This window comes from Rutidosis leptorrhynchoides, chromosome 10 (assembly GCF_046630445.1).
Source record: "Rutidosis leptorrhynchoides isolate AG116_Rl617_1_P2 chromosome 10, CSIRO_AGI_Rlap_v1, whole genome shotgun sequence".
Classification (NCBI taxonomy): Eukaryota; Viridiplantae; Streptophyta; class Magnoliopsida; order Asterales; family Asteraceae; genus Rutidosis; species Rutidosis leptorrhynchoides.
Window position 1 is genome coordinate 255,969,817 of NC_092342.1, and position 15,218 is coordinate 255,985,034.

Genomic DNA, 15,218 nt, shown 5'->3' on the forward strand with positions numbered 1-15,218 from the left:
GGCGATTTCGTTTGGTTCGATCCCGCTCGCTCCATCTTCCTCGTCGCCGGTTTCGTTCCGGTGTTGTTGCCGCCTTAGTGACTTTAGGGTTGTTAAGTGCCAAAATATTGGTATCCTGGAGTAGTTTTCTCGGTTGGTGCCCGATCTTCCGGATGATAGGGCTTTGACATGTTAGGGTTTCCGAGCTAATTGCTGTTGTGTTTGCTTGGTTGTGCTGACTAACGGGGTTAGATTTGGGTTGTTGGTTGATGCGGTCTCGAGGTGGGTGTTCTTGGGTTACCCGGTGAGCGATTTGGGTTCAGTGTTATTTGTTTGGGGTTGATGCGGTTTGGTGGGTGGGCTCGTGGATTGTTGTTCGCCGTTGCTGACTTCGATTCAGGTGAGGACTTTTTTCAGGATTCGGTGGTCTAGACGGCGGTTACCTCAAGGAAACATCAGTTTCTTTAAATCGTTTGTGATTGTATCGGGGTTTTTTCTCGATTATTGTTGTACTAATGTAATTGTAATAGGATAAAGTCAAACAGGTTCATATCTGTCAAGGTAACAACTCATGTAACGCTCTAGATTATCGGATCTATTTTGTTTTATTTATAATAATACTTTTTTCGGAAGGAAAAAAAAAAAAAACGTATCATACTTTCCCACCTTTTTAATTATATAAGTATCTAATAATTTAATAATAAATTTTGTATTTATTTAATTTCAATAAAATAAATAACATATAATTACTTAAACTATAAATACTTTCATTTAAAAAATAACGTTACATTTTAAATAAAACCTAATTAAAACATTTGATTAAACTAATAAATTATAAACGACATAATTTAGAATACGCCATAATGGATTTCAAATTCTAACGGCATTTAAGAATAGTTTTTCGCACGAAATGGAGGGCAATGGTCACGAAGGGGCGAGGGACCATGACATCGTTGACCTTAAGGGGTGGCGAGGAAGTGGTATATGTCGGGATTGGTCTAAGAGTCAATCGAACACAATCAATGTCCTTTCATACCAAATGGGTAATAAACGTGTGATACGTAACTCATATATTGCAACAAAGAAAAAATAACTTGAACTAAACTCAAAGGTAACACGACCTCCTCCGGTAGTATTAGTTGAATTACACTAACGTAAAACAAACGTAACAGTAATAACATCAAGCTAAACAGCTTGATGCTTAAATACGATTATAATTTTAATTCAAATATAAATCAAACTCAACAAACACAGTATCTGGAATTCTAAATTAAATTAAAAACAATATAGTGAGGACACTCATATAGTGAAGGAGGATAATTACTACCGATGCTTATTAGTACCTCCTTGAATAGCGATCAACCAACCTCGCAGAAGGGCATTCGAATGCCAGGTGTCCTCTTCCACCACAATTATGACAGATAATCAAAGCAACACAATCACGGCTCATATGGCCCACTTGATGACAGTTCCTACAAACAATGTCACGAAACCCGCCCATACCACCACGTGGGCCACCTCTATCATCAACCATACTTCCCTTTGGGCAATCTCTAGCCACATGGCCCGCTACATTGCACGAGTTGCAAACTGGATCATTATTGCATTCTCGTGCAAGATGACCAGTTTCCCTGCAGTTCTTGCATGCCTTGTCATTGGTACAGTCAGCAGCTATGTGGCCTTGTTTGTAGCAGTTGTTGCACAGCTTGATGTCACCAGGTGACATTATACGAGCTGTGCATTCCCGAGCACGATGACCTGTCTTCCCGCATGTGTGGCAGACGCCCTCGTTCGGGCAGTTCCCGGCCATGTGACCAGGTTCTCTACAGTTCCAACATAGGGACTTTGTGGAACATTCTGATGATATATGCCTGTTTTACATGACTTATTATGGTTAATAACTGATAATAAGCACCTTAATTACGATAGAAATTAAGAATACAAATGACAATCTACATCACCTAATTATAAATAAGTTGATTAGGGTTATCTTTTATCTCAAACGGGTCAAACCAAGGTTGTAAAAGACGCGAGTCGGGGACGCATCGGCCATGCCTAAAAAAACGACGCGTCGGACGCAACGGCGACGCAACGGGCGTTGACTAACGTTGACTTTTTAAATAGTTTTATTAAATATATATTTATATATAATATTATATAGATCAAATCTTTAAATATAAACTATATTTACAATAAACATGAACAATTAACAATTATTAAGAATATTACAAAAAAAAAAAAAAAAAATTGACCGACTTTGACTGACTTTGACCGACTCTGACTGACTTTGACCGACTTTTTCCGAATTAGACCGACTTTGACCGACTTTTTAGCAACGACGCGTCGGTTATGCCTAAAAAACGACGCGTCGGCCGACTCGGCCGACTTTTGCAACACTGGGTCAAACACAATAGTAGCTTATAAGTTACAAGGACACGGGTAAAATGTGGGAAACTGCCAGTGTAATTTTAATCAAATAATTATATTATTACAGGATTTAAGTAATTTAAGTGACCATATGTGGTACACTAATGTACAGATTCTATGTTGTTTTGGTTCAGTCCAACCCATACTACTTTTGACCTGTTACCAACCATTCTGTTATGCCACAATTAATCAAGAGATAATGCATTACACATGTTAAATAAATGTGACAAAGAACGAAAAATAATATATATTTGCGGAGATGAATGACGTTATTTGCTTTGTGTTCTGTTTTCATTGTTTAGAAGCTGTTTGAACCTATCTGTTGTTATTTAGAAACCAAATTTCTGAAATGACCAACTGCAGTTCTAAAACATGAGATGGAGAAGATTCAGATGGCAATTAAGTAAAAAGAGTGTATTAATGGCAGATAAGAAGTTCTTTCTTGTTTCTTATCTGGAACTCTATATACCCGGTCAAAACACATTCAGTTCAAACCTTAGCCAACACAAAAAAAAAAAAACAAAACAAAAACTTAATTGTAAAGCAGTGGTGCAGATAATGATCACAAGTAAGGTTTTATATGTAAAGCAGTGGTGCAGATAATGAACATAAAACGTCATATATTACTGTATCAGTAAGATACAGTTGACATATGACAAATTAACAAAAAGTGCATCATCAAGAATCTTACCCAGGAAGTCCACAGTTGTGACAAATGGCCACATTAGGGCATTCTCTAGCAAAGTGACCCGCTCGTTTGCAGTTCTTACACAGATTATTTTGGCTGGAACAAAACAAGTAAACAACAACTGTTATTCAAAGTCTAGATGTAGCATTCCCTCGATTTTATATAGTAATAGTAAAACACATTAAACATTACAATATCATATTCTTTGAATTTATGAATCAAGTTTAAAACACAATTGTAAATTTAAACATGTGCAAATTTGTTTGAAGCCATATAACACTTCAAATATAAAGAAGACAATTTAGGTATAACGATGATATTTCCTAATAGTAAGATCAGTGATGAAAACAATAAACAACAACAAATATGTGAAGAACCAAAAGCGAAGTTTATATCAAGTTCGGGTTTTGAGATCATCATACAATCACACAGATGCAACATTCCTTGATGTATATCTTTATCACCTGCGTCTCCCACCAGCCCCCAACTTATATGTTTGATTTAATTAAAGAAAATAATATTAACATTATATAATAAAAACCTGTAACCCCGATGAGAGTCACGAAAATCCCTCCTGTATGGAGCATCGCGATAAGAGCCGCGTTGAGTACGCATCGTGCGATCCATGGGGCTCCTGCTCCTGCTTCGGGTCCCACTGTCTGAGCTCATTTTCAAATCCAAACAAAAACCAACCAAATATTACCACCACCTCTTCGATACCTGCTTCCACCACCCTGCCCATTGCAACCACACCCTCCATAAGACAAATATACATCATACTTCACCCATACATGATATCAAACACCAATCACAACTACAGATTGCACATTTTTCACCAAACAAACCACCATTAATCACTTACATACCAGCACCAACACATTGCAGACTAATGTACTCAACACATTCACTCCATCATCATTAAGAAACTGGCCAACATTTCCTGACCAAACTTTTAACTCAGCTTCCAATAATACAAGCCTTTAAGTACAAAACAATGCAACCAGAACCCGATACCACCTGATACCAGGAATGCAAGGATACCTCCCCAACTTTTTTATTGTGAGCACAAGTTTCAACATTTTCACATACAATGACATGTTTCTTTTTTTTTTTTGATAGTTTTATAAACAGGTACAAACCTAATTAACCTCATCTAACATACACCTATTAATCCATACAGTATATTGCAACACTGTAGACAAAAATGTTTTAAGTACCCTTCAAATTATGAAAAAAAGAACATCATTAACTAAAAATGTGTTGATTTAACTTAGAGTGTCATGGGATGTCGGGTCGGTGAGATTATTAACAATTTCTTGAAGAATAAACGATACTCATCAACAAAAATGTGTTGATTTAACTTGTAATGTCAAATGATGTTGAGCCAGTGAATTTATTAACAATCTCTTAAAGAATTAGAAACGATATATAGTGTTTTTATTGGGACACAATGACGTCAATCAGAGCTCAAATCTTAGATACTCTTCTGTTCAAGGAGGGTAACATTCCAGTCTGTTCCATTGATAAGAACACGATTGTCACACAAAGATTTGGAAAAATTTATCAAGAAATTAAAGCATAAGGTGAAAATTGAAAGAAAAAGATGTTATCTCTTACGGGATGGCTTAACTCATATAAGTCTTCATTCTTCCGCATTTTTTTAAGGTAAACGACATTTTTTGAATCATAGATGGCCAGGCTGCTGAGTTGTCAGTGAGGGGTGTTAGGCGAACACATTCTAGGTCACATTTTATGTTATATCTTTCGGTAGGTGAACGACTCAAAACTCATAATAACTTAATAATCTTCGTGTTTGGACAAATCATCCCCAATTAGACTACAGATTTATAAAACTCAACCCACACACAGTCTCATTTTTTCTTTATTATTCTAAATTCTTAACAAGTAAGATCAATCTAAAGTTTATATGTTATCCACGTCACCACAGTCTCATTTTGCTAGCAACGTTCTAAAACCGTAGATCACTTTCTATATTCGATGCGATTCGTCAACGATTACCTGATGTCACTATTAAAGCATCGGGCATGTGTGTCTAATATAGCTTTAATTCACAAATTACAAACATAAATTAAATGAATAATCTTAATTAAGCTACAAATAATATATTCAGCAGAAGAACCGTACAAAACGGGAAACGCATCTCGGAATATATAATTCAAAAATTGTGCTAAATATAAATTAAAGTTGTAAATTAAATTCGAAGGTAACTGAAAAAAGGACAAAATACCTGAATGAAAAGCTTCCAATTAGGTGTTTGTTCTTAGAGAACGACGAAATTAGGGCTCCATTTCTTTCCGGGCGTTGTTATAAGGGAAGGGATGATGATGATACACCTTCACGTATATTGTTTGTGACGTATGAAAATTTCGTTCAAGCCCCTATAGTATAAAGAATGACACAGTAGCCCCTTAAACTTCTATTTTAACGACCTCTCTTAGGATTTTTTAACACGCATATACGATTAACTAACCAGCATTATAAATTTAATAAGTAACTGGTATGTACAATTGTTCTATTTTATACTTGTTCACGACAGCCCTGAAAATCGTCGATACCTTTATGTTTGAAGATTAAAGTGTCAATTGTAATGTAGTTTGTAACAATAAAAATAGAGATACTCGTTATCAGACTTCCTCTAAGCTAGTCTTGTTTATTTATTTACTACATTTATAAAACATATAGAGTGCACTCTTAAAACTTACAAGAGATGAATTATTGTGAAATTGTTAGTTATCGAGTAATCGTAGGATTGATCATGCGTTCGAAAGTAATTTTTCTAATGATAGCGGAGCGGTTTGTCATATGAACTACACATGTATTGTATTATTTCAAAACCATCACTTTAAATCAAACAAATAAACAGTACAATACTTTTGTGCAACTTAGAAAAATCCTTTGAAGAAATACCTAAAATTAGTAGAATTCTATTCTTATGATGATGAAATTGATTTTTCAAAAAAATACTTGTACAAATTTGTTGGATTTTCAAACATGTTCATTCGTTTCTAATGGTGTATACTAGGGGATACGCGCATAAAAGCACCATTTTTATACAGAAAAATGGATCAAAGTGTACAAAAGATTAACAATATTTGGCGGTTTTTAGCATTTGCCGCTCAGCGTTCAGCAGGCCGCCCAGCGTCAAGCGTAAGCCCTGCAGGCAGCTTCAATGCTTAAGCTCTTTTACTAGGTGCGTGAACAGCACGCAGCCACGTCAGCACACGCCAACGACCTTCCGGATACTTCGCGTAACAGAACTAATCAGCGATTGACACGTGTATCCCGAGAATTTCGGACATTCTACGCCTATAAATAGACCCCCTGGGTCACTGCATTTAGGATCGGAACTTCATTCAGAGATAAGTACACTCTCTCTCTCACACAGTTCTTTCTCACTCTAAAACATTAACCGCTTAGCAGCAGAACGCTATACGGATCAATTACAGATTGATCCATAGTTTGATTAAGGCCACCCCACGGATCTTTCATCCGTGTTCCGGATCTGCAGGGATTATTTCCCGAGGGCAAACATCAATCAACATACAATCATTCTACGCTAGGCGGATAATGTCATGTACTGGTACCTTACAACCGCTATAAGGAAAATCGTAACAACAGTTTCATTTTACAATCTGAGACTGATATGGCTTTTGCTATACATAAAAACATATATCTTTCTTGTTTTCTCTGTTCAAGTCATTTACTATTGCTCTTAACAAGACATCAATCTATAACAACCCTCAATGTTTAATAAATATCACTCCAAAACAAATCTCAAATGAGACATAAATCAGTTTAGCAAAGTTCTCATATTCCACATAAATCTCAAATGATAGTACAGCTACTTCCATTTATTTACAATAATAATAATAATAATATTCCACCACCAAGTGACGATAACCGTTACAAGACTTGCATAGTGATAAGCCACCAACAAAAATACTACCTTTTACATATCACAAATTTGTTTTTTTCTTTACAGCTTCAGTATCACCATTAAATTACAAAGTAACTTCTGCAGGGAGTGAAGATAGGATTCATATGTAAAATGTAAGTATGTGTATTGATTTTGCAACTTTGATAACTAAGAAAATGAGCATGCTTACTGATTTTATTTGATCGATTAGCAGACAGATACGCATAAAGAATAGCCAGTATAATGATAAGCAAAGCAATCTGCATAAAGATCACGTTGGTATACACATCATTAACAGACTGTTGAAATTCACAAAGGCAATTTTCGGAAAAACAAGAAAATAAATGGAACGTACCAGAGCAGGACTGTAGCTTGGCTCCCTCTTAACTATGTATGATTTCCTAATGAAACAAAATACGATTGGATATCAGAAAAATGAATGTTATGATAAAAATAATCAGAATCAGTTTAATGTTTAGAATAACCCTTTAACTTGTAAGCCAAAGTCAGTCAAAGTCAAGGTTGGTCAAATCTGGGTCAAATGAAAACTTGACATACCTGTTGCTAAGGGTGCCAGAGTCCTGGCAGATTTTCTGAGCTGCTTCTATCCTATTGAGTGTTGTTTTGGCATTGGGATCATGCATGTCAACCTGTAACAGCCAACCAATAATTATGGAGTATTATTCTTTATTTTACATGATTGATTTTGATAAGTATTAAAAATTATAAATTAATAATACCTTGTTTTTGAGCAATGATGAAAAATCATAAAAAGCCTGGTATACATCAGCCATAGTTTTCGTTCTATCAATTACTTTTGCAGTAAGGCCTATTGACAAAGGGAGACCCCAATTAGTATCATATGTATTAATTATTAATTTTAATTAATTCAAAAGTAAATTAACGATTTAAAGTGACGACAGTTGCAAAGTAAATTAGATAGCTTACCACGTCTCATTTTCACAACACCTCTGAAAACTTCAATGTTGTTGTAGCATAAAGCTAGTGTTCCAATTGCCATTATCTGCCAAGTACATGTATAATATATTATGTAAGATATTACCTAAATTACATAATTGATTCAATAAGTGAAAATAGATTAAAATCCCACCAAATGTAAAATAGTGTTTTACATATCTTGGAAACAAAACAACAACATTTGAATTGTGAAAGGGCCATTGTGAAATACTGAAATATACCTGTGGGATAGCACAAAATCTGAAGACAGCTGGATCACGCAGTTCAGACATATACTTTAAACAGTCTTCGATATGTATTAACGCATTTGTCACCATATCATTCAGGCATTGAACAGCCTTCTCAGAATTATCTTCATACTTAAGGTCCTGATGTGCATATCATCAAATAACTGATTAGACTAATATTCCTAATACTCAGTGAAAAAGTAAATAATAATCATTTATCGTTTATAATAACTAATACTTAAAACTAAACTAAACGGTTCGCGCCAAAGCCCATCTGTATCAAGCGACCCGTTTAACCTCTTACCCAACCCAACCAATTTGCCACCTCTATATCTGTGTCAAGAAGGTTGCTTGATCCATGTTTTATATCCAGTGTCCATAAGTGCAACATAAATTGTACAAAAAAAAAAAAAAAAAAAAAAAAAACCTTAAAAACTACATGAAAGACGGCACACCTCTAATTTATTCACATATTTACTCCAAATCTCTCGAGGCCAAAACATACGTGACTTGGGTATCTCATTTATATCCTCCAGATAATCTCTAATGATGTTTGTTTTCTGCAATTTATGAAAAACTAAACAAGGTTAATCATTGTTCCAGATACTAAGACAGAACTTTGACGGGTAAAAATGCTGATCCAAATTTACCTGGAGAAATAAACCCATTGAATTGGAAATAGAATCCGAGAACAATTTTTCAGTGCCCGAGGCATGAAAAAGCTTCGATAACCCTAACCCAACGAGTCCCGCAACATAATGACAATACTCATCATAATCATCAATAGTCTCAACCTGCAGAGATAAGTATTACACATTACAATATCATAAATTTATCCAAATCAAAGAAAGCGAGTGGGATTTTTAAAGACGACGATGTGCAATTTACACACAAGAACAAACTAAAAAATAACTACATATACGAATATTATTGGTACTTTGAACCATGATATCACGCACCTCTTTACATATAAACTTAGCCATCCCTGCACCCATTCTCATGGTAATATCCTCTATTGCATCCTGATAACTACATAACAAATGGAGTAAAGTAGATCAGATTTGTAATAGACTGAAAATCAAGATGATACGAAACATACAAATTGTCAAATTTGTTACTTTGATTCGTGTTCATCAATTCTATTTAATGATAAATTTTTATATGTAAACTATACCCTTTCTTTAGCTCCGAAAAGGCAGTGGAAACGTGATGGAATTGGTCCATGAGAACTTTATATTCCTTCGTACCACCTTCAAATTAGAAGAAACAATAGCATTAGCATACCAATTAGTATGTAAATGGGATGCAAATGCAAAGCAATCGTAGTACTCACATGCAAAGTGCCAGTCACGATCGTAGATATGCTTATGGAAGGCAATCAGAATGGGTACTTTGATATCAGAAGCTATGCTTGTATCATCCTCTGACCAAAAAAAGTCAACACAAAATCAATAATTCGGGATAATTAAAAATGATTGTTGAATGATGAATACAACATAAAATAAACACATTAAAAAATAGGACATACCGACGGTGTCAAGAGCACGAAGAACTAAATAAAAAATGCACACCTACAATTCAAATAAACACATTAAAAAATAGAACCAATTGACAAATTACATAATATAAAATTCCAATAAAGAGGTGTATGCACTAAACTAAGCATTTTGAGTGACATAATACCAAAGAGGTTCAGCCTATTTTTTTCCATAAACAATTGTTGGCACAAAATGAGTGATAGTGATACTGCTTCTTTAAGCAATCTTACAAGTATACCATCGAGCTGTTGACATGTAACTATTTAAATTAGTCCACTTTTTAATTAATATCCTGGTTGTTACATTTACATAGAAACATATTTGTACTGCAATTGCTTAAAATGGTTATAATCAGTATTCCAATTCATGTGGTTAGAGTCTAATCCTCTAAAATTCATCAACTGCAATAAAGATGTTTACACGAAACATATACTGAGTATAAATTCAATAATTAATGTACCAGATCCAAAACAGCAACCAAATTATATAACAAAATGATCATAATTATAATTATGTGATGATTAATTGAAAATACTTAACTTATTTTCGTTAATCAGAAACAAATTAGCAGATCCTAATTTCAATTCACCGTTTCAAAACGTTAAATCTACTTAATATATTTATAATAAATAAATAAATAAATCTAGATGATGTTAGAATGAGAGACGTTACAGCATCACGAAGCTCTGGATTAAGCTGTTGAATAACGAGACCGAAGCTTCTAGAAACTTTATGAAGCATAGAGTAACAGAATCCCCAGTGTGGTTCTGAAGGGATCTGTTTCTCCGCCTTTTTAACTGCAATTTTTAACTTCAATAATGGATAGAAATCATCTGGATGCTTCAACACTGCCTTTAAACTCCCCATCTACGATTGGTGACAAGATAGAATATAATGATGATGAACTGATTGATCAAAGGATTGGAGATAATAACAAGGGAAATTATTAACAACGATTAGGGAAGGTCCAGATTTTGATTTTGTGTGTTGGTGGAATGAGCGTTCTGATATGGAGGTATTTATACCAGAGCATCAGCATCTAAGATCCACAATATTAATGAATTTATTTTTTTGTTTTATATATATATATATATATATATATATATATATATATATATATATATATATATATATATATATATATATATATACACTCATAAACAAAATACTATTTCACTATTCATCAATAGTAATCAGTGGTCTTTTCGTCATTTCACTTTTTTTTTGTCCCAACGATAAAATAAACAACTTACGTAAAATAACCAACCCTTCAATGTTAACAAAAGATATCGAAAAAATTCTATTTTACAAAAAAATCAATATTTTTTTTTCTCTTTTCTTCCTCAACGATAAAATAGTCAACTTTCATAAAATGAACAACCCTTCAATGCTACCAAAAGATGTCGAAAAACATTCTTTTTTACAAAATAGATCAACTAAATTTAAAAAAAAAAAAAACTAAACGCTAAAAGAAGCAACTTTCACAAAAAGAACAACCCTTCAGTGTTAGATGTCGAAAAAAAATTCTTTTTTCCAAATTATATCAAGACTTTTTTTTTAACTCGCATTCAAAACAAAGCACCGACACGAAGCGAGTGCTCCACAGCTAGTTCCTATTATTTAGTAACATGGATAATGTAAGCTACCACTTACTCGTTATTATAATATTATACTTATTGTTATTACAGTATTTATTATTTTATATTATTATAATATATAATATTATACTTATTATTATTATTTATTATTATAATTATATACTCCCTCCGTCCTATATATATTAATAGTTCACAGACAAAAAAACACACAGTTTAAGAAAATGTCATAAAAGTACTGTATATTCTGTTTACTTTCCAGTTTTACACTTACTCTTTCTTTCTTATTTAATCTTATTCACATACATTAAGGGCATAATAGTACTTAAACTTCATATTATTTTCTATTTATGAAAGTGGACTATTAATTTAGGACATTTCAAAATTGAATAATGAACTATTAATATGAGACGGAAGGAGTAATATGATATGTATAATTATTGTTTGTAATAATTTTTTAGGTGTTTGTGGGTTCATGTTCAAGAAGAAAAGAACTGCGTTTAAGAAGAAGTCTTTGGATGACGGGGATTTTACTTTTACACTTTGGGATCAAGACGAAGAGGTAGAGGAAGCAAACGGGATGAAGGTTTTTTCGATGACTTGGTGAACAAGGGGTTCCTTCCTTCTTCATCGGGTATACGTATTGATAATGGTTTGGCTAACGTGATCTCTTATTCATGAAGTTTTCATTCATGAAAAGAGCGTCGACACGACACCGTTAACAGAAACATAGTTAAATTATACTTCAAGGATGGTAACACCACGTCAAAGGCCGATTAGTTTTGACACGATCTTTTTGTTTGATATTATCACCCGGTCTTTATGTTTGGTTTGGTAATATGTAGGTTTAATTAGTTGTTTCATCGTTTCTTGGAGATCGCCTAGTTTGTTATAGTTCCTGTTAGAGTCGATAGTAGTTAGTGGATGTTATGAGCTTTTAGAGCTTTGTTTTCTAATCACGAGCATATTCTTCTTATTTTGGTTGTATTCTTATTTAGTTTTTTCATTTCTCAACGAAAAAACTTTGGTTACATAGTTTTCGTTATATATATATATATATATATATATATATATATATATATATATATATATATATATATATATATATATATATATATGAATAATAGTAATCAAAAAGTCAATATTTACCTTAGATACTAAAAGGGGTGGAATTTTTGGTCATTTACACCCGCCCACCCTATTTAAACCACACCTTAAATTTATCCCCAAATTATACTTCACCCCCCTCAACTTTAATTTACCTTAGATATAAAAGGGGTGGAATTTTTGGTCATTTAGACCCGTCCACCCTATTTAAACCACACCTTAAATTTATCCCCAAATTATACTTCACCCCCCTCAACTTTAAGTCCTATTTGTAACTTTAAACAACAATTTAGATATTTCTTCCCAAGACCTTAAATTTATCCCCAAATTATACTTCACCCCCCTCAACTTTAAGTCCTATTTATAACTTTAAACAACAATTTAGATATTTCTTCCCAAGCTAGTGGTATTAAGTATAAGACTCATTTTAATATAATAACCATAAAAAAACATTCCACCCAACTTTTTAACGGGATTTACCTTCTTTCTTAACGCGAATTAAGTTTTTTCCGTTATCACCGTTCAACTCGAAATAATTTTACGAACAAAACGCAACTACTTATATTTGAAACGACACCTTAAATTTATCCCCAAATTATACTTCACCCCCCTCAACTTTAAGTTCTATTTGTAACTTTAAACAACAATTTAGAAATTTCTTCCCAAAATAGGGGTATTAAGTATAAGACTCATTTTAATATAATAACCATAAAAAACATTCCACCCAACTTTTTAACGGGATTTATCTTCTTTCTTAACGCGAATTAAGTTTTTTCCGTTATCACCGTTCAACTCGAAATAATTTTACGAACAAAACGCAACTACTTATATTTGAAACGAATGTTTTTTTGAGTTTATGAGTGGTATGCGAAATGACCTAGGTTCGAGTCCTTCTGGCCCCTTTTTTTCTTTTTGTTCATAATTTTTTTCTCAATTTTCGCTCAACATTAATACTATAAAATACGTTAATATGTTCCGCCGCAACTAGGGATGGCAATGGATACTCGATCCAGTGGATATCCATCTGATCCACCCGATTATTCGTGGATATGGACGATCTAAATGGATATGGATACGAATATGGATGAACCGAAATGGGTAAGGATATGGATATGGATGAAAAGTTTCATCCATGGATGAACCCACTTTCACCTGAAATAACTAAATATATAACTTTATCACTCGAATAAATATTATTTATATAGTGATATTTCATTAGTTATATTCATCTTTCTTTATATTTTCTCTAAAAATATAAATTTTTTCCTATATTTTATTTTGTTAAATCCTTAAATGTATTTATCGTACTTTAGTGGTTTAAATGTAATTCCATTTAACTAAAAGGTAAGCAACTTACAGGTAATCGAGATCTTTGCACGTTCAATAGGCTATTTCTTGACTATTTGTTATATGGATTAGTAAAAATGTGACTTTCGGTCGCATAAACTATTAAGAAATATTATTTTTGATCGTATACAGTGAATCACCGCTTATAACTGTTAAAAATAATATAGATTTAAATGGATATGGATGATTATCCATTAACCCGCTTCACCCGACGGATATGGACATGGATGAATGAAACTTTTATAAATGGATATGGATATGGATATTGATATGGATTAAAATAAATAAATGGATATGGATATGGATATGGATATGGATACGGTCTCACATGATCCATATCCGATCAATTGTCATCGCTGGCCACAACGCGCGGATCAAATTTTTTCTAGTTAGCTACTAATAGAACACATTTATACACTTTAAGGACAATCTTAAAGTTTATCGTTGTCGTTAGAAAATTATTAATTATATATATAATACGTTTTTAAATCTCTCTTTTTAAGATTAATTTATTTTCTGCTTTCAATAAGTAAAATAAAAAGTCTGACTAAAGTATTAGCTTTAATTTATTTGGTCTACAATATATAATATAATAAAGTATTAGTTCTAATTTGTTTGGTCTACAATATATAATATAAAAAAAACAAAGTTTGTTGTCAACAATATATAATATTAATATTTATATTTAATATATATATATATATATATATATATATATATATATATATATATATATATATATATATAGAGAGAGAGAGAGAGAGAGAAAGAAACCTATAGTAACATTTAGCAAACATATACTGGCCTGCACGCTACTGCGAAAATGATTTTTGTTGTTGTTAACTACATATAATATAATAAAATAATATACAATGACTTCGTGATGACGCCGCGTTGAACGCAACGTTCACCAATTATAAAAGAAAATGGAAATTTACGAAAATAACCGCACTAATGAACAGTACCAAATGACGTTGTTTGGTGAGTAAAGCGACGTGGATGTTGGCAACAATTAGTATATTTATTTATTATTTATATTTATTATTTATTATTATAAATCAACAAGACACGCTAACAAGTGGAATCGTAAAAATTGTCATAAAGCTACTTAAATTAACTAAAAGAATATTATAGTTTAAATCGTTATTATGATTGTGAGATCACTGTATTAGATGATTGGAAAATTTTTAACAAGGTACCTTCTTTGTTACTTTATCTTTCACTATTGACATTTAAAAAGTTTTTTTTCAGTTTTGACTGTAAATTTCTTCGTATATGTCATATAATAATTGATGAAAGTAACAGGAATAAAAACACATTTAAAACTTAATCTATTTATATAATTTTGATTAAATATTATTTAACACAAACAAAACACCTCTGATGTTATATGGT

General features: G+C 32.6%; 2 protein-coding genes across 3 annotated transcripts; both read right to left on the reverse strand.

Moving 5' to 3' along the window:
* Positions 1-1,079: 1,079 nt before the first annotated feature.
* LOC139871972 (uncharacterized) lies at positions 1,080-5,429 on the reverse strand. Its single transcript, XM_071859741.1, has 4 exons — positions 5,343-5,429; positions 3,636-3,828; positions 3,098-3,190; positions 1,080-1,850 (listed from the first exon to the last, which is right to left on the reverse strand). Exons 2-4 carry the CDS (start codon positions 3,761-3,763, stop codon positions 1,316-1,318), a joined length of 756 nt encoding a protein of 251 aa, XP_071715842.1. The 5' UTR covers positions 3,764-3,828; positions 5,343-5,429; the 3' UTR covers positions 1,080-1,315.
* A 1,507-nt stretch (positions 5,430-6,936) lies between these two features.
* Positions 6,937-10,793, reverse strand: LOC139871561 (squalene synthase 2-like). 2 transcript variants are annotated; one of them, XM_071859266.1, is made up of 14 exons: positions 10,447-10,793; positions 9,765-9,807; positions 9,570-9,659; positions 9,411-9,486; positions 9,196-9,265; positions 8,887-9,030; positions 8,692-8,796; positions 8,231-8,377; positions 7,980-8,055; positions 7,772-7,860; positions 7,590-7,681; positions 7,387-7,432; positions 7,222-7,291; positions 6,937-7,130 (listed from the first exon to the last, which is right to left on the reverse strand). In XM_071859266.1, the coding sequence occupies exons 1-14, from the start codon at positions 10,639-10,641 to the stop codon at positions 7,117-7,119; spliced, it is 1,257 nt and encodes a 418-aa protein (XP_071715367.1). In that variant the 5' UTR covers positions 10,642-10,793; the 3' UTR covers positions 6,937-7,116. The 2 variants fall into 2 exon arrangements, with proteins under 2 accessions (XP_071715367.1, XP_071715366.1); XM_071859265.1 differs by having other exon boundaries at positions 8,887-9,042.
* Between the last annotated feature and the right edge of the window lie 4,425 nt (positions 10,794-15,218).

What these genes read in the sequence shown, in the direction of transcription:
- LOC139871561 (XM_071859265.1), bottom strand. Translation starts at nt 10,641, where the DNA reads ATGGGGAGTTTAAAGGCAGTGTTGAAGCATCCAGATGATTTCTATCCA. An exon ending in TCGTGACTGGCACTTTGCAT is followed by an intron (nt 9,487 to 9,569) that starts GTGAGTACTACG and finishes TCTAATTTGAAG; the next exon opens with GTGGTACGAAGGAATATAAA. An exon ending in GATTTTGTGCTATCCCACAG is followed by an intron (nt 8,056 to 8,230) that starts GTATATTTCAGT and finishes TGTACTTGGCAG; the next exon opens with ATAATGGCAATTGGAACACT.
- LOC139871972 (XM_071859741.1), bottom strand. Translation starts at nt 3,763, where the DNA reads ATGAGCTCAGACAGTGGGACCCGAAGCAGGAGCAGGAGCCCCATGGAT. An exon ending in GACTCTCATCGGGGTTACAG is followed by an intron (nt 3,191 to 3,635) that starts GTTTTTATTATA and finishes GTTTTGTTCCAG; the next exon opens with CCAAAATAATCTGTGTAAGA. An exon ending in CACAACTGTGGACTTCCTGG is followed by an intron (nt 1,851 to 3,097) that starts GTAAGATTCTTG and finishes CATGTAAAACAG; the next exon opens with GCATATATCATCAGAATGTT.